Source organism: Akebia trifoliata, chromosome 15 (assembly GCF_017979445.1).
Source record: "Akebia trifoliata isolate Shusen 1 chromosome 15, ASM1797944v1, whole genome shotgun sequence".
In the NCBI taxonomy this organism is placed as follows: domain Eukaryota; kingdom Viridiplantae; phylum Streptophyta; class Magnoliopsida; order Ranunculales; family Lardizabalaceae; genus Akebia; species Akebia trifoliata.
Window position 1 is genome coordinate 24,022,795 of NC_141389.1, and position 22,936 is coordinate 24,045,730.

Here is a 22,936-nt window from a genome sequence, read left to right on the forward strand (position 1 = left end):
GGATTCTAATCTCGACTTCCCGAGAGATACTCTCTCACTCCTATTAGAATTAGAAGTTTCAGTTTTACAGAATTTGAAGCTATATTAGCTTCTCTTTAATGGAAAATCGGAATCGAAAACGAACCGAACTAGAAATTCGATTACGATCTGATAAGAGACCTTGTAGTTCCTCTGATTCCAGATCAATTTCTTCTTGTTCATCTCTGCAAAATCACACAATTTGCGTTAATTCAATCTCAAAACCTCCAGATTTCAACAACATGGAGGCTTCAATTTCTTCTTCGTTCTCTGATCGATCCGAAACCGAAGAAGATGATACTGATAATGATAATTTTAATGATGATGATGATGATGGTGATTATTCTGTTAGTGATACAGAAGAAGATGAATCGGATCAAAACCAGAGAAATTTGCAAAATCAGGATAGATTTGGTGGTGATGAGGAGAAATTTCTAGCGATTTTGGCAAGTTTGATGGATGGAAATGCTGGATCTGATACTCATCTTGTTGCTCTAACAGAACTCTGCGATTTCTTATCTTTTAGAGTGGATTTCGTTCTCACTGGTTTCATGTTGGAATCTCTTGCTCCAATTCTGGTCGCATTGGCTAAGAACGAATCGAATCCGGATATAATGTTGCTTGCAATTCGAGCGATTACTTATCTCTGCGATGCGTTTCCTCGATCGGCTAGGTTTCTTGTTCAGAACGATGTGGTTTCTGCTCTTTGTGCAAGATTAATGGCTATCGAGTATTTGGACTTGGCGGAGCAAGTATGATCAGTAAAAAAATAAAAAATTTGCTATAAGCTTTATGTAATTGTTACTGGGAAGTAATTTTAATTTGTTGAATTTTACATTTTGTAGTGTTTGCTAGCATTGGAGAAGATATCTCATAATCATCCAGTTGAGTGCTTACAAGCCGGGGCGATCATGGCGGTTTTAAATTATATTGATTTCTTCTCCATAAGCATTCAGGTATAAAAAAAAGTTTCCATTTTGTTGTGATTTAGTTGAGCAAATTGTAGCATAAGGTGTAATTTCTAGTATGTTGGAAAAGGATTTATTTTTATATTATTGAGTAGATTCTCATTAATGAAGTGGATTCTCTTGAAATAAAAATACAAAACCTTGGTTTTATTTGTTCATGATAATTTCTTGAAATGGGTGTGATTCAAAGAAGCATTTTAGTGTTGATGAGTGCTAACTTGACATGCCCTGTGATTTCATGCCTGTCAACATGGTTTAAAATATTGGAATGTATTTGTATCGGCTGAGACTGATACGGAATATTGAGATTGAAACATTGAATGTTTCAGGGATGTATCAGAATGTATCGAATATATCGGCCGATGCCTTATCATTAACCGAAACATTCAATCGATATAATATTTTAAACTTTGCCTATCAACATGTACCCAAATCACAGGGTGTATCGGGCACGTTTTATAAAACTTTGGGTGGATGGGTGCATCAATGTTCTCTTGGTAGGGAGGAGGCATGACCCTTTTATGGCAAGTTCATGGGATCAATCCTGTTTGCTTACCATGCTTTGCGACTTAGTCCACAATATGTTCCCTACCAAAACTATAATAATTGATAAACGCTTAGCGGATTGGTACTAACTTATAAGACTAATTTTTTCTACTTCATCAGAGGGTTGCACTTTCCATTGTTGTGAATATATGCAAGAAACTTCCATCTGCGTGTTCTTCACAATTTGTGGAGGCTGTTCCTGTTTTATGCAATCTTCTCCAATATGAGGACCAAAAGGTATTCATATATTACATTAATTTAATTAGTTTCTTTGTTCCTTGATATTAATTTTTCCACTCATCGTTACATTTTGTAAAAATGTGAATCCCACAGCTAGTTGAAAATGTGGCTACTTGTTTGATACGAATAGTGGACCGTATGAATCATTCTTCTGAGATGCTCAATGAACTTTGTAACAATGGCCTGATTCAACGAGTCATTAATCTTATTGCTATGAACAACGGGACCACCCTTAACCAACCAATTTACACGGTACGTGAACCTCTGTATACTTTGTTTATATTTTCTTTTTTGAATTAGCTTCTACTTGTCACGTGAGGATTTTTTTTTTTTTTTTCATTTGGTTCATAATGGTTTGCAGGGTTTGATTGGACTCCTTTCTAGACTTGCATCTGGTTCTGCTGTAGCTGTCACGAGTCTTTTTGAGCTCAATATAACCAGCACGCTGAAGCATATGTTGTCTAGTTATGACATTTCACACAGCATAGCTTATTCTCTTGTGGGTGGTGATGTACAATCTGATCAGGTTTCTAGTCCTACACTTTACGAGCTTCGTACTTTGTCTGCTTTTATTCTCTTAGTTATAAGAAAAAACAACCAAAATCAAAGCAAGGAAAAAAGAAAAAAACAAACCAAAACCAGCCCAACTACATTACACAGAACAAAGCTCTTCCCACTTGAAGAAGTCCTCTAAAAAAACCCTTCGAAATCTTTATTCAATTTGCTCCAAGGGAATAGCAAGCCCAAAATCTTGAGTATGACATCATAAGATGATTTCTCCACTCCCTGGAAAACCCTTTCATTGCTCTCTTTCCAAAGCCCCCAACAAATAGCAAATGGGAGAATGGACGAAAGATACCTTTTCTTCCCAGAGAATACATTAAAGCTCCAACCCGAGAACAAATAAAGAACTGAATCAGGAAGAACTCATTCCAGATTTTCTTACTAAAGGCACAATGAAGTAAAATATGATTCCCTGACTCACCATTCGGCCTACACAGAAAACAAATGTTTGGCATAGGCAAACCCCTTTTGATTAAGTAATCCAGGGGTAAGATTAATTTTCTTACTTATATTATACATAAGGAGGGATATATTTAGAATGCTGTCCATAAATGAGAGCTACCACCTCAGAGACATGGTGAAATCTTAATACCTCAGACATGGGATCAAACCTGCTTTTACAGTTAAACCTATATATATATATATATAGATATAATAAAAGAGAACTGGGAGGCAAATTTGAAGAGTTTCCTATGGGGTCTTTTGTGACCAATGCATCCCAATCAAACTGAGGAAACTTTTTATAAAGTGATGCTAAAACCTGCTCTAGAGTGCGAAATGTGCAATCAAGAAACAATATTTCATAGAACAGGTGTAGTCGAGATGAGGCCATTAAGATGGATATGGTAATCAAAAAACAACATTTCGTAGAATAGGTTCAGTCAACATGAGGCCATTAAGGTTGATGAATGAGGAGAGTTTGATTGATATGGTTTTAGTCACCTTGCATAGAAGACCATTGATGGAACCAGTAAGCAGGAATGTACAATTCATCATCTATACTTTATCCCAAGAACTGGGGTGGGGTCAGTGACATGAATCCTATTTTTTGTAGTGTCGTCATTGAATTACTGAAGGCACAAATTTAGATAAGCAACCTAACTATTGAATGAACTATAAAGCGGTCCTGAACAGGCAAAGTGGTGCACTACAGGTTGCCTAGGCAAAGCTTTGCTACACTACTTAACGATTGCTATTAGGTTTTCTATATAAGGTATCTGAGAGATAACAATACTATGTTTTTACAGGTTCGTGAAGTTCTGAAGTTAATTAATGAGCTTCTTCCTCCTATGGTGAGAAAAGATGAAGATAATCAGGTGGTGGAAGATAAGGAAAATATTTTATTGCGTCAGCCTGAACTACTGCGACAGTTTGGGATAGACATTCTTCCTTTATTGATCCAGGTTGGTTCTTTTATAGCTGAAGTATTCACTGTGATTTTATTTTTGTTTTCCACAGCATAGTAACATTTTCATTTATTTTTTGCAACAGGTGGTTAATTCGGGTGCAAACTTACATGTTTGCTATGGTTGCCTTTATATCATCAACAAGTTATTTTATTTCTGCAAATTAGATATGCTTCAAGGCTTGCTCAAAACCACCAACATATCTAGGTGAATGATATCTCCTTGTCTCAGTTTCTGTGGCTAAATATGGCATTTTTTTAGAGTTGCAATCCAGAACGGTGTCCCATTCCTATAGCAAAATATGACGTCTATCATTTTCATATATATATATGGTGTCTATGTGGCATGTGTTTGTTGGACAATATGTCGAACCTAATCATTTTCATCTGCAATTATTTGGCAGTTTTCTGGCTGGGGTATTTGCTAGGAAGGATCACCATGTTTTGATTTTAGCTCTAAAGATTGTCAAGACTCTCCTGGAAGATCACTGTGATCTTTTGTTGAACTCTTTTATGAAAGAGGGTGTCGTTTATGCTATCGATGCACTTCTAACACCATCAATGTTTAGTACCCACCTCTCATCAAGCTCAAACCAAAATTTAGCTGAAAAGGACGACATTAGATGCTTATGTTATGCTTACAGTAGTGATAAGCCTTCATCTTCAGGAAAGGGAACTTGCAAGCTTGAGAATGATTCTGTTCACTCTATGGCGAAGCACATAAAGGTCACCTTCTTTGCTACAGAATCACATAACTCTAAAATAGGATTGACTCAAATTCTTCAGAAGCTAAGAACCTCATGTGGAGATTTATCTGAAATGGTGAACATTTCCATGAATAGTGATATTTGCACTGAACAAGAAGAGAACATGTCCCACATACTTGGTCAAATAATGGCGGAACTTACGGAATCCATGTCCACGTTTGAGTTTATTGAAAGTGGTATAGTGAAGTCTTCTGTAAATTACCTAACAAATGGCCGATATCTGAAAGAAAAGGAGGATCATTGTGAGTTATTGAATCATTTGCGTGTTATACCAAAGAGGTTCGAAACGTTCGCTAGGTTTTCTCTGTCATCAACAAGTCAACATTGGGAAGACATGCCTCTAGCTGTATTAGTACGGAAACTTCAAAATGCATTATCGTCCTTGGAAAATTTCCCTGTTATTCTTAGTGATGGTTCCAGATCAAGAAACAACTATGCTACTATTCCAGAAGTACATCGTTCGAAGGTTCCTTGCATAAGAGTTCGTTTTGTGAAGGAAGACGGAGAGGCATCCCTAAGCATGTATGATGGAGGTGTTGAAAATCTTGAACCTTTTTCTTCTTTTGATGCCGTTGAAAGTTTTCTGTGGCCTAGAGTTAGGTCAGCAGATCAACTTCAGGGCGTGTCAGAAGATACACAGAAATTGATCTTTTACTTAAATGGGAGACAGATCGACCGAACATTAACAATCTATCAAGCAATCCTCCAACTACAATTGAAGGCAGAACAAGATATGATTGTGGGAGAAAGATTCTGGGATGAAGTGTACAAAGTAACATATAGAAATGCTGTGGAACCTCAACAAGTTAATCATCAAAATCTTCTTCAGAATGTTGGACTTTGTTGCGACTTGGGCAACTCAAGCGATTTGTATGAGATATTGTTTCTGTTGAAAATTTTGGAAGGCTTAAACAAATCGGCATTTCAACTGATGTCTCGTGCAAGGAGCAACATTTTTTCAGAAGGGAAAGATGATGACTTGGATAATTTAAGGGTGACCGTCCAAACAGTTCCAAATACTGAGTTTATGAGCAATAAATTAACTGAAAAATTAGAACAACAAATGCGGGACTCTTTGGCCTGTCAATTGGTTGTATGCCTTCATGGTGTGGCCAGTTAATGGCTTCATGCCCATTCCTATTTGGTTTTGAGGCAAGATGTAAGTACTTCACGTTGACATCATGGCCAAAATCAGCTAACTATAATTCAAATACTTCAAATGATAGGCAATCACTTGTTGGTAGCTTACCACGTAAAAAATTTCAAGTTTGCCGATGTCATATATTGCATTGTGCCTCAAAAATGATGGATTTTCATGCCCATCATAAGGTTATTCTTGAAGTGGAATACCACGATGAAGTTGGTACGGGCCTGGGTCCTACAATGGAGTTCTATACCTTGGTTAGTGCTGAGTTTCAGAAGATTGATCTCGGTATGTGGAGGGAAGATCTTAGTGTTTGCACTTCAGAATCTGGACTTGTGGTGGCTCCTTTGGGGCTTTTTCCTCGTCCATGGTCAGATGGAATGAATATTTCAAATGGGATAGAATTCTCCGGAGTTATAAAAAAGTTTGTCCTTCTTGGACAAGTGGTAGCAAAGGCACTTCAAGACAGAAGAGTTCTCGATCTGCATCTATCGAAAACCTTCTATAAACTTATTCTCCAACAGGTTTTCTTTCGACTATTATTTGAAACTTTTAGTACATTTGCATGTAACTTTTCCCAATAATGCTAACTTCGAATTATGTTTGTTTACATAGGAGCTCGATATATATGATATCCAGTTATTTGATCCTGGACTCGGAAAAGTTCTGCTGGAGTTTCAGGCTCTTGTTGGTAGGAAGAGAATTTTGGAGTCAGTTTCTGGGACGAATACGACGCTTATATCTGGCTCATGTTTCCGGAACACTAGAATTGAGGATCTTTGTCTTGATTTTAGTCTTCCTGGGTATCCTGATTATTTGGTTACATCTGAATATGAGCATAAAATGGTAGGCATATGTTCCCCTTGTGAGGAACGTTACTTTCTTGAGCATTTCTTTAGTTATTATATACAAACTAAAACATATTTTGTGCGTCTTTGCTAGGTAAATATGATGAACTTGGAAGAATATGTTTCAATGACCGTGGATGCAACCATTAATAGTGGGATTGTTAGACAAATGGAAGCTTTTAAATCAGGGTTTAACCAGGTCTGTTCCATTGTATGTGTTGTTCTATTAGCACAACCTATCAATATGTCAAACATATACCACAATTACATGCTACATCTGATTAACAAACAGGTATATTGGCATGTAGACAGTCCCTGTACATAACAATGAACCCTTTAAGCAATAATAGTAATAATTATATATAAAAAAAGAGAATTTAATAGACAATATACATGATTTTGTAGATCGAAACATTCAAAGTAAATGTACATGGTTATTATGGATTGTCTAATGAGATTTGGAGCCTATTTATATAAACTTTGCATGTATGATTCTTATCAATCACCAAGAAGTAGCAGGAAGCTTGTACCTAGAAACAATGAATTATAATCCACAAATGTGGTTAGATTTGTCCATAAACAAAGGAATCTCTATAAAACTAGAGTACTTTCTCCACAAATTACTAACTTTCTTGTGGGATCGAAACCCTGCCTTCACTTGCTTTTATTACTTGATACTGGATTTTTTAATTAATGGTTTGCCATTTATCATGCCAACTCATTTGAGAATTTCTTGTTTTTTCAGGTCTTCCCAATAGAAAGTCTTCAAATTTTCACCGAGGAGGAACTAGAGCACTTGTTATGTGGCGAGCGGGATGCATGGGATGTATGTATACTAGTGGTTTTGATTTGTTGACATGTGTCATATTTGAATGATACTAACATGTGATGGTTGTTATTTTTTTTTCTTCAGTCCAAGGAACTCTTCGATCAAATCAAATTCGATCATGGCTACAATGCTAGCAGTCCTCCCATTATTAATGTCAGTATCAATCTATCGAACTCCTTTCCTCCATCTATTACACATTGAGAATTACTCATTTTCACATTATATTGCAGTTTCTAGAAATTATACGAGAGTTTGAAGGCGACCAACGACGAGCATTCTTTCAGTTTGTGACTGGAACACCTCGGCTCCCACCCGGAGGCTTAGCTTCTCTGAATCCGAAACTAACAATTGTCCGCAAGGTCCGCTTCAATGGCCATCATTTATTAATTACATTGATAATGCCTACTTTGTTTACTAATCTTATCTAAATATATCCTTTTTTTTTTTTTTACATTTCAACAGCATTGTAGTGGTGAATGGGCTGATGGGGACTTGCCTAGTGTGATGACTTGTGCTAATTATTTGAAGCTCCCTCCTTATTCTTCCAAGGTGACCTTCCTTAATCTTTATTCCTGAAAAGAACTCAGATCTGTAATTAGGAACTCAAACTATTGATTTTTTTTCCTTACCAACATAGTAAGATTTTAAGCCTTACTGAGAGTTGTTTTGCTCAAATGGATTACCACATTAGCAATCCAACACCACAGCCCTCATCTTAATGAAGAGTGATCATCATAATTTTTTTGGATTTTTTTTTTTTTTCCGAAGTTGATAGAATTTTCTCCTATACAACCCTGAAGCATCATATCATGCTTTTGGATGGTACAAGGTGAGCCCAAGGCCCTTAGTAAGGCTAATAGGACTCTTTTTTCTATGGTATTGGCATATGTTAAAGGGCATTAAATGCGCCTTTGGAATTGATTTAACAAAAAAACTGTCCTCAATTTTTTTATTATTACCAACTAGAGTTGTGCTGGGGTGACACAAAGGTGACAAAAACTCGTGGTGTCGTCCACATTACTGTAGATGCTTTTCCGTGAGATACGAGTAAAAAGCATCTACGGTTATGTGCGCACGACCACATCAAATTTGTCACCTCTGTGTCTCCGTTTGTGTCATTCCAGCATTTTCCAACCAAAAGTACATGTTTCCAAGGTGCATTTAATGCACCTTAACATGGCCCCCAAGGGCACACATTAACAAAACCCTTTTTTTTTTTTTCTATTACATTCTGATTGTGGGGACGTTTTGCAGGAGATAATGAGGGAGAGACTCTTATATGCTATAAAGGAAGGACAGGGTTCATTCCACCTCTCTTAGCTTCTCTCAACCTCTTCTTTCAAGGTACATAAACATGTAATTATTAGTGTAGGCAGCTGTGTAGATAAAATTAATTCAAGGAGTAGGGCAGTGGCAGCAGAAGGGCTGATTGTGTGACCCCATCTTACAAATTGGTGAGATGTGTAATTAGTTAATAAAAAGTTCGTGAAGAAGAGAGCCTCTTGTGAGATCTCCATCTCACATCTTTTTGATCTCTTGTGTACCAAACTTTGATTGTTGTCAAAGTAACTATTCTTGAAGCACATGACCTATTCTTGAATCAATTTATTTAAGAAAAGATAATATAATTAGTTCATCTTTGTTTTGTTTCCATTTTCTACTTCTATATTGTACTTTTGGACTTCCGAATGTTGTATAAGAGATGAAGGTTTACACGAATTCGATATTATATTTTTAGAACAACTAACGAAATTGGGAATAATGGTGCAGTTTGGTGACAATTATCTAAGGCTGTCAAACGATGCTTAACGGTTCGAATACAGTAATATTTGAATCCTATCTGAATCCGAAATTTTTATCTGATATCCAAATTCAATTTGAATCTGACAGATGTTCTAAAACTCTATTAGAATTCGAATAATTTGTATATAAAAAAAAACATAATTTTTCCTTATCCAACTGATTTTTCATTATTAAAAAAAACTTATTACATATTATACTATTTATATTATTTTATTTGTATAATAAATAAATAAAATAAAATAATATATATTATATATTATTTCGAATCAGATATTATTGGATTCGAAATGTTAATATCCGAATCCGCATCCGATTTTTCGAATTCAAATTCGAATTGGATTCGAATTTTCAACTATCCATTGACACCCCTACAATTATCATAATCAATTAATGGGAATTAATAATCAATTATGGGCCTCATAATACATTATCAATTTTTTTTTTCTTTTTGATTATTATAAGAAATGAAAAATCCATCTATTTAATTATAACAAGAAATCTCTCCCTCTTTAAAAATAAATAAAAATCCTACTGTACATTGGATTTTCAAAAGACTTGGATCTAACACCAATTTGACTGATCCTGATACAATCCTATAACTTGGGTTGGATCTATATACTTAAGGTTTGGATCACTGATTTGGGATCCAATATTTTATCACCAAGTTTGGATCTCAATATATCTGACGTGGACCCGATCCAACAAGTTAGTGGATTAATAATGATCTAATCCAATTAGTACTCGATTTCTTATTACATCAGTTCCAGAACTAATTGCCAATAGGCATTGGATAATACTAAACCAAATATTGGGTTCCAATCAAATAATTTACCAGATTAGACCCAAATCAGATACCACTCGTTATCAGTTTGGTTTCAGGTTGACAAATTCTATCCAACAACTCTCTACTAATAAACCCAACACTGAAAACCCTGTTTCACCATTTAATTCCAATCCCATTGAAATCTGTCCAATTGTTTTTGAAAGTGTGGATGACGATGGATTATCCCTCTTTTTTGTTCACTTAAGTCTCACTCAGCACATTATCCCTAAACATCAATCACACTAATATTTGTTTAAATTGTTAATTAAATTTGATTTATGATTTCTATGAAACAATAAACAATGATGGTCTAAGTATTTTTTTTGAATTTTTTTTAAACAAATGATTTTCAGACTATAAGTAATTATTATATATCATTAATTTTTAACTAATGGAAAATAATTTGGGTATTTACAAATTTTAAATTGAAAACAAGTTGGCCAAAAAAAAAATTATTTCCAAAGGAACGACAAGTTACAGACTTATAGATCACCTAGTACCAATTGCACTCCACAAAAAAAAAAAACATCCTACATTCCATATGTACATATGATTAAACTTCAAAACAAAAAAGAAAGAAAGAAAGATTGCACTCCATCTTTTTCTTGATCAGCCAAAATCCACAATTGAAATACATCGCCCTTTTTCTTTTTCATCACTCCAAAAAAAAAAAAAAAATAGATTGCTCCCATTCATCATTGAATTCTTTTTTGCTATTTTTTTCTCTTCCACTAAAATATTTAGGGGTCAAACTCAAAATCAATTGGCAATGAGTGGAGAAACCTAGGAACTTATAAGGAAAGAGACAAAGCAATGAGCGTCTAATGTGGGACTAAAACCAACATGTCCCCGCATGTGTGGGTCAAAGCAAATGAAGCTATGAACTGGGTGACGTGGAAAAGAGAAAGGTCTCACTTGGATGCCATGATAAATTTGAGGGTCTATCTCAAAACCAATTGGCAATGAGTGGAGAACCCCAAGAGCTTATAAGGAGAGAGACAAGGCAATAAATGTCCAATGTGATGGAACTAAACTCAACATCTACCAATGGCACTCCCTACATATGACACGACAAAGAGGATGAAATGCTCTTGTAAGAGACAGTAAAGAATCCTCTGTGGGGTGCAATTAGCACGATTGAGATAGGGATTTTTAAAAAAGGCTAATCTTGGCACCATGGCATGGGTGATCTGAAAGTAGTATGGCTCTTTCTATAGTTACTATTAGAGGAGATGACTGTAATGAAATAACGCAAGCTCATTCATCAAAATGGAAACAAATTCCAATACACAACCACGTAAAATTATTTATATTTTTAATTTCAAGAATAAAACATCCAAATCCCGTAATGGCTTCTCCATTACAGCTCAAAATATATTATTTTGGCAAATTTTGAATGTCCATTCTCAGACAAATGATCCAATAGAATGGGAAACAAGATTTCTTTCTTTCATGTCTTTGAACAAAGGCACAGTAGGTAGGGTGGGTTAATGGTTGGGAGGTGGGAGATTGGTGTATTTTGTACAATCAAACGGTCCTATCTCTTGATTGCTCTTTCTCTTCACCTGAAAAATATGTACAAAATTGAAGATATTAGTAAAATAATAAATCCATTGATTACAAATGAGTGTTATGTGCATAATATAGAATTTAAACACATTTCCACAATTGACCAAAATGAAACATTAGTGGCATACTTCTATGTTTATATATTTTTTAATTTAATCTTTAGCAAATTATGCATCATTTATAGAAAATAATAAAATTTGTAGTAAATAGATGTAGAATGGAAAACCAATGGGTTAATCATATTCATGATTTAATATGGGATCAACTAGTTGCACACCACACATTACCAATTGCACTTCATCACTTACAAAATTACCCTTTGCACTCCATTTGAATGATTACACTCCAAAAATAATTTAAAAAAAGTTGCACTCTTTTTTTTTCCTTTCTTCCTCAACCATGGCTACAAAAATTATTGTTGGCTTAGAAAATTTTATAAGAAATATGTGGTCGTTTAGGAACCATGAATATTTACGAAGTTGTAGGTTTTGAAACCATTTTCCAAGAAATACATTGGTGTCCCTTAAAAGTTGTACAACTTTTAAAAGAAACATAAATAAAGGAATAAATAATTGGTAGGAGAGTTACAAATTTTCTACAAAGTGCTTTGTCCACAATTATTACAAAAGTGGATATGGACTTGAAATCTGCAACCCAACTATATAGCAACATAAAAAAGATTCAACTAAATAAAACCAACATACACTGAACACCTAATCATATATAAGCAATTAAACAACATATGTTCTTTTCCCATTGAAAGTTACATGGAAGTGAAATAATAACAATAAAATGGAGAACATGAGAAAAATCGGTCATAAGAAAATAGAAAACAAGTAGAGATCATGAACAAAGTATAGTACGAAAGCCTAAACCCTGAAGGTTACGTATTGAAGTGAAATAAGTAGGTTTAAAAAAATCCACACAAAAAAAAAAAAAAAGATTTTTTTAGGTTGGTGTGCAACTAGTCGGTCCCTTTAATATTTGAAATTAAGACCTGTTTTAATCAAAACCAAAATTTAAATTAGAGAAAAAAAGGGCCCTAAAATTGTGGGTCCATGTGATTAATTTTTTGGGATCATTTCCAAAACTTTTAAAAACATATTTCCCACTTAGAATTCACCCGTGCGGTTCGGGGTTAAGGGGGTAAAAATGGAGAAAAAAAAAAGTACAAGAGATATTATTAATTTTTTTGAACTTAAGAGGTAAAAAATGAAAAGCAATAAAGTGAGTTAAAGAAGAGATATAATAAAGTTAGATGGAGTGAAGAAAAAAACAAAAAAATGTGATTTTTTTTATTATTTATGGATTCCACATATTATTTTATCATCTAAATGGATCAAAATATTTGCATTTTCAAGCTGACTGAAATATCGACCTTGGAATCTATGAGCTTCCCCTCATGATTTTAAAACTCGTTTTGGTATCTCGTCTCGTTCATGAATGAAACCGAGTCATTTTGGACGAGATTAAAATTATAACAACCCTTGTCTTTGAGACAAGTTGTCAACTCGTCTCGGTCTTGGACGAGATTTAAAACCATGCTTCCCCTTGAAACAGAAGGAAGATATAAGTACAGGTTTTGCAGATTCAACAAACATAGCAAGTTGATGTCTTCTAGTTCAGCTTTATGTCTGAATAGGGAAGAGATTAAAACAAAATAGATCGGTTTACTCTTTTTATTTTTGGTTCAAGAAAAGTAAAATTAAATCCCAAAGCATTGCAAATCATCTTCAATTGTGCAGAATGACAAGCATAAAAGACCCTTGAGACCAATAAACAACAAATGCAAGAAAAGAGCAAATTACTAATAACAGTGAACCACAATGGCCACATATTTCCCAACATGCACATCTACAATTACAAAGAAACATGCTTTACCTGAAAAATTGTGTAGTGGGCTCAATAGAGATACATTTTATCTATGTTAATGCTTTAAAGTAAAAAATGCGTTCACAATGATGCCTCACTCACTCCTAACAATGATGTATACAAGATAATATTGGTATTTTACTGAACCATTCACCTTTATAATATTGTTTCTACTACTTTAATTTAATGAATCCAAAAATTAATAAAGAAATAAATAAAATCTATTAGTTACTCTTACTTAAGCATCTTAATGAAGAGTAATCATCATATGTATGTTCTACAATTCACCTTAAGATCCTGCTTGGTACCATGGCAGCACTTTTTGGACTGCAAACTATTTGCTGAAATTTATGAAGGGCTTGTAGACACCCCAATTTGATCGAACAAGCCTAAGAGCTCGTTCAAATCCATGCATTGAGGATCAAATCGAGAGACTTTTCGATAATTAAAAAATATGGGATCCACTTGGACCTATTAAAGATGATCAATTATGATCATTAAAAATTAAATTTTGCTTGGCTGCATGGCCTGTACGACCAAATCTTAAACCAAGGTCTTGCTTAGTCCCCACTTAAGACCAATTACCTCCTCTAATCTTGGTTTGTTGAGACTCATCAAAGGCAAATCCCTCTTCTACCCTTCTAACATTTTTCAAAGATTAAAAGGATTCCATGTAAATTGACCACTTTCCAAATCCTATGATCATTTTGTCTACCCTAGAGAATTCACTAGAATTTCTATCCAATGACCTTTGTATCCCTAATTTATTAGAGAGTTATCCTAGAAAAGTGACTAAAGAGGCCAAAATCCAATAACTTATTTACATGTCGCTTGGCCTAGATCTCTCACAATTAACCCAAATCATAAGGTCTAGGACCATTTTACCCTCCTCAAAGAATTCTCTAGAATTATGGGTGCAAAGACTATCCTAACCCTTGATGATCAAGATTGGTGTGACTCTACAAGAGATTAAAGACCATTAAGGCCAAAGTTAAAAGGTGGAATTGATATTTTTCATGAAGGTTTTTCCTAGAATATTTGGGTAATCAAGGTTTTAGGACAAGTTTACTCTCAAGGGTTTCCCAAAGTCCTATAAATAAGAGGCTCTTCCAAGACAAATGGAGAAATTCATTTTGGTGATTACAAATTCTGCTCAAATCTCTCCCAAACCTTTCTAGCCTTCATATTCTCTCAAAATCCATAGAAGAAAAATCCAAGAACAAGAAAAGACCAAGGTGGGGTCAAACCCTCCATTTCCCCATCTAATTTCCCCTTTCTTAATATTCTCCTCATTTAATTTCAAGCAATTTTTCTTTTTTTACATGCTTTCTAGTTTAGGAATGTAGATTTACATTTCCTTATCTAGAGGCTTGGGGGGAGAGAGTAATCCCTCTTAGAGGCAATCTCCCCCTATAAATCCTTAATAAGCTCATTGAGAACACTAAAATAGGTTGTCTTTAATTTATTTACTTATGCAATTTAAATTCATAATTTAGATGCTTTATTTTTTTTACTTTCTTGCCTTCTAAGTTTCCTAGTTAATGGTTTTGTTTGCTTGATTTGATGGTAATAAAACTAGAGAGTAAACCCTCTTAAGAGGTAATCTTCTCTCGTTAAGTACATCCCATGCATACACATTCCCACACACACCACATTTTACTTTACAAAAGGGTTAAGAGTCGAAGGTGATGATCTTTTAGATTCTCACCTAACTTTCTAAACCAATAAAAAATAATCCCAAAAGGGATACAAATCATACATGAAGGTCCCTAGTCTTTCCAATGGTGGTGTCCAATCCATAAACACCTCCTAAAGACTAAACCAATAAAAAATTACTCCCAAGTAAATACATAATCTTCTTTTAAAGCCTAAAGACTCAAAATGGTGGAATCCAAGTGGATTCCCACCAAAGTCTTTGGCTCACAAAGTCTTCTGGTAGGGGATTGCTCATCATTTTAATTGTCCCATTTTCTAGAAATAAAATAAGTCAATTTTCCTTAACTCTCTTTATTTTCAAAATTTGGAAAAAAAAAAATTTTTTAACTTTATTTATTTATGGTTATATTGGTAACCATCTTAGGATGAGAGGGACAAGGTGCCTAACACCTTCCTTGTCCTTCAACCGAACTCCCTTACCTAGAACTCTAGATAGACCTTTACCTATCCTTTGGATATGAGAGTCACTACAAGTCAACAAAAATGAATTTCAAAATAATTTTATGGTGCCCATTCACACCTTAATTGAATGGTGGCGACTTCAAAAACCCAAGTAAAAGAGTTCAAATTCACAAAGGTTTCGAAGCCCACGCATCTACAGGGCTTAATAGGTTCGTGCAAATAATTGCAATGCTAAAAAAAAAAAAAATCAGAATGTAACCAAGCATCTGTAAATTAGATTCCAACAAATCATTTACATTTGCAAATGATTTGCTTCATAATAAGCAGGGCCTAAGCAGTGAAATATTGGCATAATAAAGAGAAATGGTTCATACCGGGGACCAGGACCAGGCTCTGGAAGAGACTTTTCAGGTGGTGAATTTTGTACACTGCCAGTCTTCATGGTTAGAATGTCCTGCAGAAAGCTTTGAAAATAAGATAATATGATACTGAACTCAACATAAAACATAGTAAAGGGAGCCACTGCAACTACTTGCTATTGTCTGCCATGCTTCAAAAAATATGAGAGCTGCTATTAACACACCAACTTTAATTTCAAAAGGATTGGTGTTTTGTGCCAATAGAATTTCTCAAAAAGATGATGATATTACCACTCACATTTTTTTCCATCACCACACCCATATTTTTGTCTTCTTCTTTGACGACAGAGATCATTTCTCCCCATTTTCGTTTTTGCTGTTGAATGGAGTTTCTATATCCTTATTTGATGTGTTCTAAATAATTTCGTAAATTGGGTGTCATTTTAAAAATGTTTGTGTAGCAGTAACAGCTCTGTTAAAAAATCCAAGTTTTGAGCCTTATGGTACATTAGTTTGAATTTTAAACACGAAAAACATCACTAAAATATATATTCAACAGGAAACAAGGATGACACTTGATGATGCCAACAAGGACATCTTCACATGCAAATATTTCAACAGCAATAGAAGGTTACATCTACTAATTTGCACACATTTGCTAAGTGGACTCCAGAACTTAATCTGTTCATCAGGCCACAGTAGAATGCAGACTCATCTAGAGTACCCAGATGTGGTGTATCGTAGTCGTAGAAGGATCAATCATCAATGACCCATGTAGACAAGAAAATCGAAGTGAAGTACCCATACTTACTTATAATGGATTACCAGTATCACCTATTAATGAAAGTAAGATCTTGAGAGTGAAATTACCTCTCCAGCAGCCTCAAGAGCAGCTAGCCATTCATCAGAGAATGGTGTGGCATTCAGCTTATATGTCATTGCAAGAGAATCCTGTTTCGAATCATCCAAAGATCTTCTGTTGCTGCCATTGAATCCAGTTAGAGTTGAGCATCTCTATGACCTTTTTTATGCATTTAACAATAAGGCTTTTTCTGAATAACTAAGACATGCAAACAAAATAGTGTCTAATAAGATTTGAAAAAAAAATAATAAGAATTATGCTATAACTTAAAATTCTTACATTGTTGAATCCGTATCTTCTGAAGGAAACACACCATTCTGGAGTCCATCTGGAATCTTACTATCTTCAGACAAATGAGTTTCAGTTTTGTCAAATGACATATTATTCAATCCATCGTTTCCCATACGCCCAGGGACACTTTCAGTAGATCTTGTCCGAACTGATAAACCTAATATATTGGTTGAAGAACCTGTAGCTTGATCCTTGCTAGACCTCACAGATGTTTCAGATCCCAAAGTAAATAGGTCAGTATTGTTGATGGCATGCCTGAACAGTGTATCATTGATAGAATCATGATTTTCAACTGAGAGATTGATATCTAAAGACTCCAATAGCACATCTTCCACAATTGGTTGATTTGTTGTGATTTCTGTTCCTTCTATCATTTGCATTGCTGGTTTTATTTGAGAAAGAATGTGGAAACTATTGGATTCACTTCCTCCTCTTTCTGAACTGTTATTAGTGACATTTTCAAGATCATTATTTTTACCTGATTCTTCAGAAAATCTCTCCTGCTTGATCAACAAATTACCACAATCTTTCGGTGATTCTCCAGAAGATTTGCTTTGTTCAAGCAGGGTGTTATCATTCATCTGCTGTTCATGGTCTTCCTTACGCAAAATATGTTCAATTTCATCAAGGCAAGGTTTCATCGGCTCTGCTTTTTCCCCAGTTTGATCATCAATATGATCACAAACTGTTGAGAAGCTATGTGGGTTGCCATTATCAGTGGCATCTATAAACAGTGTATCAGAGATCAAATCATGATTTTCAATTGATGAGTTCTTATTTAAAGACTCGAACTGTGTATCTACTCCAGCACCACTTTCATTCACTTGAATTTCAGAGATTACTGGACGTAGATCATCAGAGCTTCCCATCTTACTTCCACTAGAATCTCTACTTTCCGGATTAACCGTGGTCTTCCCAAGGTCATTACTGCAAGGGGATTCTTCAAAAGATCTGCTTGTTTCAACCAATATGCTATTGTTCTTCTCTGGGCAAGTTTTTGTAGGCTCTGCTTGTTCATCAGCATCATCACCAAGTCTTAAACATCTTTGATTGCAATTAATGATGCCATCTCTAAACTGAGCAGAGAATAAATCATGATTTTCAACTGATAATTTACCATCAAAAGACTCAAATTGTGAATCTTTGGCTCGTGGGATGTTGATCTTGTTATCATTTCTACAATCACTTGCTTTTACTTGCATTACGGAGCTAACTAGAAATAGAACATCAGAATTTTCCATCTTGCTTCCACTATAATCTCTACTTTCTGGATCGACAGTTGAATTCTCAATATCATAATCTTTTGAGGATTCTTCAAAAGACCCGCTTTCTTCAACCAATATCTTATTGTTCATCTGTGGTCTATGGTTCTCCTTAGGTTGAATTTTTTCAACTTCATCAGGACAAGGATTTCTTAGCTCTGCATGTTCTCCATATTGTCTGCCGACACAATGATCATCATTGCCTACTTTAGTCCGTCTCCCAGCCACAACTGGTGCATGTAGAGACTTCAACTCATCAACATGGTTTGAACTACTAAGTTTCCTAAGATTAGAAACACTAGACTCACGACAATTGCTTGATTGAGTATTTCTCAGAGACTGAATATTGGGCGAAGATGAAGCTTTTGCCTGAAAAATTCAATCATCACAAACCATACTAACAAGAAAAGGCATAAAATTTTCATCGCGAAATTTTGATTGAATATAATTAGGTTGTTATAATACCTGATCAAAAAGTCTCAGTGATGGTGAAGGCATCCGCAAACCTGATGGTTTTGTTGGCTGGAATTTTGCATGCACGATATTTGCACCAACATTACGAGCATTTTGTGAGAGAGAAAAATCAGATTTGCTAGAGCCAGAATCACCAGTTGGAGCATGTAAATCAGCACGAAGTACAGGGTCCGGATTCACTTTCAAACTAGTCGAGGTACCTTTGCTAGCCTTTGGAGGCCGTGGATTGGTTGATATATTAGTTACCGAAGATGAGCTTGCCTGCTTGTTAGAAGAAGAAGTTTTCACCATCAATTAGGGAAGAGGTTTTCAGATTAATAATGAAGAAACTGATCATAGAATAGTAACCACTTAGGACAAAAGATGTTCCAGTTCTCACCATATTTTTTCCAGAACGGAGTACAAAAGATTTAGCAGATAAAGATGTTGAATTAGAAGCAGTTTTGGAATTAATTGTGGACCCTTTTAGTCCACGATTTTTCTCCACATTAACTGCTAAACAAAAATAAAACAAATGTCAGTCTCGCTTGATGTAGATATGAGTAGTTTAATTCCACGAAGAAACATGTAAAGCTTCCAGATCAAACCCTTTAAAAGATAACAATATAGTTCAGAAAAAAAACCTGATGGAATGTTTTGGTTACATTTTGTGCGCTTTGAAACTGAAGAAGACTCTTGCTTTGAAACTGGGAACTTAGGGATTTTTGAGTCTTTCACTCTAACGTTTGCCGTGTTGGTGTTAGGAAGCCTCTTTTGAGTAAAACAAGGTTAAGTTTATACTTTCTTTCAAATTGTAATCAATGAAGAAAAACAGATAAAACTCTAAAAGAACCCTTGAAAACTATCAAATTTTTAATCAAATTATAACAACATAAAAGAAAAGGATATGAAGATGAACCCAAGGGTCGTGGATAACCTCCTCCTTGAGACACATTTCTGTTGACAGCTTTGGCTACATGAACCCTTCGAGGGGCCTTGGAATCACATATTAACATACAAAATGAGTCAAATAACTTACTTATTAACAAAAAATATGTTTCATCACTGACACGAAAAACAAAGAAAGCTTTTCAAAAACTTGCAAGAAACTAACTGCAAGTACTGGAGCTTCATCTTTCTGAGCTAAGATTTCAGTCTTAGACAATAAACCTCCACCACCACCAACCTTTTGGTCTTTATTTAGGGACCTTTCAGGCAACCCATTTAATGAATTTTCTTCAAGAGCCAACAAATCTGATTCATTGCCTTCTTCATGTATACCAGACAAGAACTCCCCTCTAAACTTACTGAGTGAACCACTAAGCATAGATAGCTCTAGTGGATTTAGAACACCTGAGATAGTAGAAGAAAGCCAACAAATCTGATGAATTGCCACTAACATCAACTGATGTATATAAAGAGAGACATTAAAAGAGAAAAGGTTAGAAAAGTGCAATACCTTCTTCAGTAGAAAAAGCTTTGTTCCAAGCTAAGCTTTTCCTTAAATTGTACCCTCCACCCTTTTTCCTCCTCTTTATTTGCTGTGGTTCATCGTTAGAGCTCTTCATTCCTAAATTGTTCTTGTTAAGATTCTCCTTGTTGTTTGCTTCTATAGGTGATGAACAAGAAGGTTTCTCTGACTCGACATTATTTTTCATAAAATCTGCAATTTAAAGTACATAGATAAGAAATATTGTCCGTGATTAATACCTACTCTTTAAGATCACTTCAAGTCTCTCCGGAAAATAACAAATTCCATATCATGTTAATAATGGATTTTATCTGATGGAATTAAAAGTTTTCAGAAACTACCAATTCAAATAAAAACCACACCCTAGAAATGCCAACTGAGAAAGAAAATTAACAAAATGGTGCTAAAAGATCGGACTGATACAGAAAACACACTGGTTGAACGAATTTGAGAAGCCTCAGTGGACCCTTTAGATCTGAAGTTTTGGCGTGAAAAAACAAGAGAAATTGACTGTGCTATTACGGAGTTCATGATCATAATAGTCAATTTTCTCTGACATAATTCAATTTTTTAAGAAACTACCAATTCGAACCAAAAAAAAATCCCTAGAAATGCAAATTGAGAAAACAAACAAAGATCAAAAGCTTACTGGTTGAATGAATTTGAGATGGATCTGAAGATTTGGAGTGGAGAGCAAGAGAAATCAACTGTACATTATCGAGATCGAAATCATAATAGTCGATTCTCTCTGACCTAATTCAAATTTTTAGAAACTACAATTCAAACAAAAAACAAACCCTAGAAATGCAGATTGAGAAAGCAATCAAACATAAAGATAGAGAAAAATCTTACTAGTTGAATGGATTTGAGATGGATCTGCAGAGCGTTTAGATCTGAAGGTTTGGAGTGGAGAACAAGAGAAGTCAACTGAACTGTGATTGATATCGAGATCGAGATGAGGATTGTTGTTGTTGTTGTTGTTGTTGTTGCACTCTTCCTTCGTAAACTGTAGTAGTAGGGAATCATCTTCTCCGCCAATCTCTATGAGAGAGATATCGGTTTCCATCTCTCTCTCGCTCTGTCATTCAATTTCAGGGCTCTGTTTCTACCTCTAAAGTCTAACCTCCTTCGCTTGCTGTTCAAAACTTTGCCGAGCGGGAAATGAGATTTGAGAGATTCGTTCACGTGATGTATCACGTGAGTTAGTGTCTTTTAGTGTTTTGGAAACTGGACCGAATCGTTGGGCAACCGTGTTCGACCGGATTTGAAATAAAATCGGTTTGCTCAGTGAACTACCGGTTTTTTTAAATGTTGTTTTTATATAAGAGATAAATTAAGGTAATTTTATGAAAAATGATTTTTATTTATTTATTTGATAAATATTAATCGGTCCAACCATAATGGACCAATTTAATAAATTTTTGATAATTGAGTGTGTCGATTGTAGATGAATAATGGTCTGAAATATTAGCCCATGCTAGTTTACTCTGCAAAATCCTGCAAACGTAAAACTTCGTGCTTGTGGTGATTTACTCTCTCTTTGCAAGAGAGATGCTTGGCAGTAACAACCGAAAAATCTTGCGAAACTTTTCGGGTCTTTGGTTGTCAAAGGAAAATGCAATATATATATATATATATATATATATATAGGGAGCGGTTCATGGGACATTTAAGAAACCTGCTGAGAAACCAATGGGTGTCCATCGTTGGATTTGGAGAAAACAACGGCTTGGATCGCCTAAGACGTCAATTCAATCTTTATAATATTTATATATAATTCCCAACACCTCCCTCCTTTTTATATTTTTATTTTTTTAAGATAAACTCTCTCTCTCGTCACTGTCTCTCTCTTCTCTCTCTCTCTATCAGAAATCAAATGAAACCAATGCTCTCTCTCTCTCATCACTGTCTCTTCTCTCTCTCTCTATCTAAAATCAAACGAAACCCACACTCTCTCTCTCTCTCTCTCTCTCTCTACCTATTGCAGATCGATCTGTGAAGAAGATATCAGGTTGGGCTTTGCCAATTCAGAATATCCATTGAGGTATTAGAATTGATGATTTTTTGGAGGCATGGAAGCAAAATGAGACACAAAGCTTGAGGCCCACATCTTGGACCATCTTCGCGAGATCAAGGTAACCTGATCAATCATACTTTCCCATGTTTTCCTTCTCAATTATCCCCTACCAGATCGAAAGCTTAACGCCTTCCAACCCTTAAGAGTTTCAAGGCCTTTAAACCGAATTTGATTTCTCTCGCATGGTTCAGCTTATTGTAGTTAGAGATTGTATCCAGAGGAAGCCCAACATACAATTGCACACCATCCTTCTACATAAACGAATAATCATATTTAGAACAAGGAAATAAAACGAAACCCACAAACAATTTTCAGATATAAGAAGGAAGATAAGAACATCATCAAGAGGTAGAGAGAGAGAGCGTGGGTTTTCTCCAAACTGTTGACGTCTTCATGGGAGGATGGTGAGCAATTGTAAGAGATAGAGAGAGTGGGTTTTCCCCAAACTGTTGTGGGTTTTGTTGATTTCAGAGAGAGAGAGAGAGAGAGAGAGAAGAGAAGAGACAGTGAAGAGAGAGGGAGAAGAGAGTTTTTTTTTTTAAATCATGTTAATAGAAATAAGGAGTAAGTTTAAAATAATAAAAAACTAAGGAGTTTTTTTAAAAATTGTAAAACTTACATTCTCATTTGAAATGACAGCAGAACAC

General features: G+C 35.1%; 2 protein-coding genes across 12 annotated transcripts; one reads left to right on the forward strand and one right to left on the reverse strand.

Moving 5' to 3' along the window:
- Positions 1 to 8,982, forward strand: LOC147384691 (E3 ubiquitin-protein ligase UPL4-like). The gene is given in 16 exon segments (XM_086426367.1): positions 1 to 770; positions 864 to 974; positions 1,653 to 1,769; positions 1,866 to 2,024; positions 2,134 to 2,298; positions 3,584 to 3,739; positions 3,828 to 3,949; positions 4,146 to 5,587; positions 5,590 to 6,176; positions 6,268 to 6,498; positions 6,595 to 6,699; positions 7,246 to 7,326; positions 7,414 to 7,482; positions 7,560 to 7,688; positions 7,792 to 7,878; positions 8,584 to 8,982. Coding segments are annotated over 16 exon segments (4,299 nt in total). The 5' UTR covers positions 1 to 98; the 3' UTR covers positions 8,650 to 8,982.
- Positions 8,983 to 15,791: 6,809 nt separating this feature from the next.
- On the reverse strand, positions 15,792 to 21,358 carry LOC147384692 (uncharacterized). Of its 11 annotated transcripts, XM_086426582.1 has the most exons (11): positions 21,065 to 21,180; positions 20,862 to 20,965; positions 20,201 to 20,404; positions 19,856 to 20,094; positions 19,651 to 19,736; positions 19,386 to 19,519; positions 19,142 to 19,257; positions 18,754 to 19,026; positions 17,015 to 18,657; positions 16,744 to 16,855; positions 15,792 to 15,968 (listed from the first exon to the last, which is right to left on the reverse strand). In XM_086426582.1, exons 3-11 carry the CDS (start codon positions 20,397 to 20,399, stop codon positions 15,807 to 15,809), a joined length of 2,964 nt encoding a protein of 987 aa, XP_086282708.1. In that variant the 5' UTR covers positions 20,400 to 20,404; positions 20,862 to 20,965; positions 21,065 to 21,180; the 3' UTR covers positions 15,792 to 15,806. The 11 variants fall into 11 exon arrangements, with proteins under 11 accessions (XP_086282708.1, XP_086282702.1, XP_086282701.1 ...); XM_086426576.1 differs by lacking the exon at positions 20,862 to 20,965 and having other exon boundaries at positions 19,407 to 19,519; positions 21,065 to 21,358; XM_086426575.1 differs by lacking the exon at positions 20,862 to 20,965 and having other exon boundaries at positions 16,744 to 16,849; positions 21,065 to 21,358.
- Between the last annotated feature and the right edge of the window lie 1,578 nt (positions 21,359 to 22,936).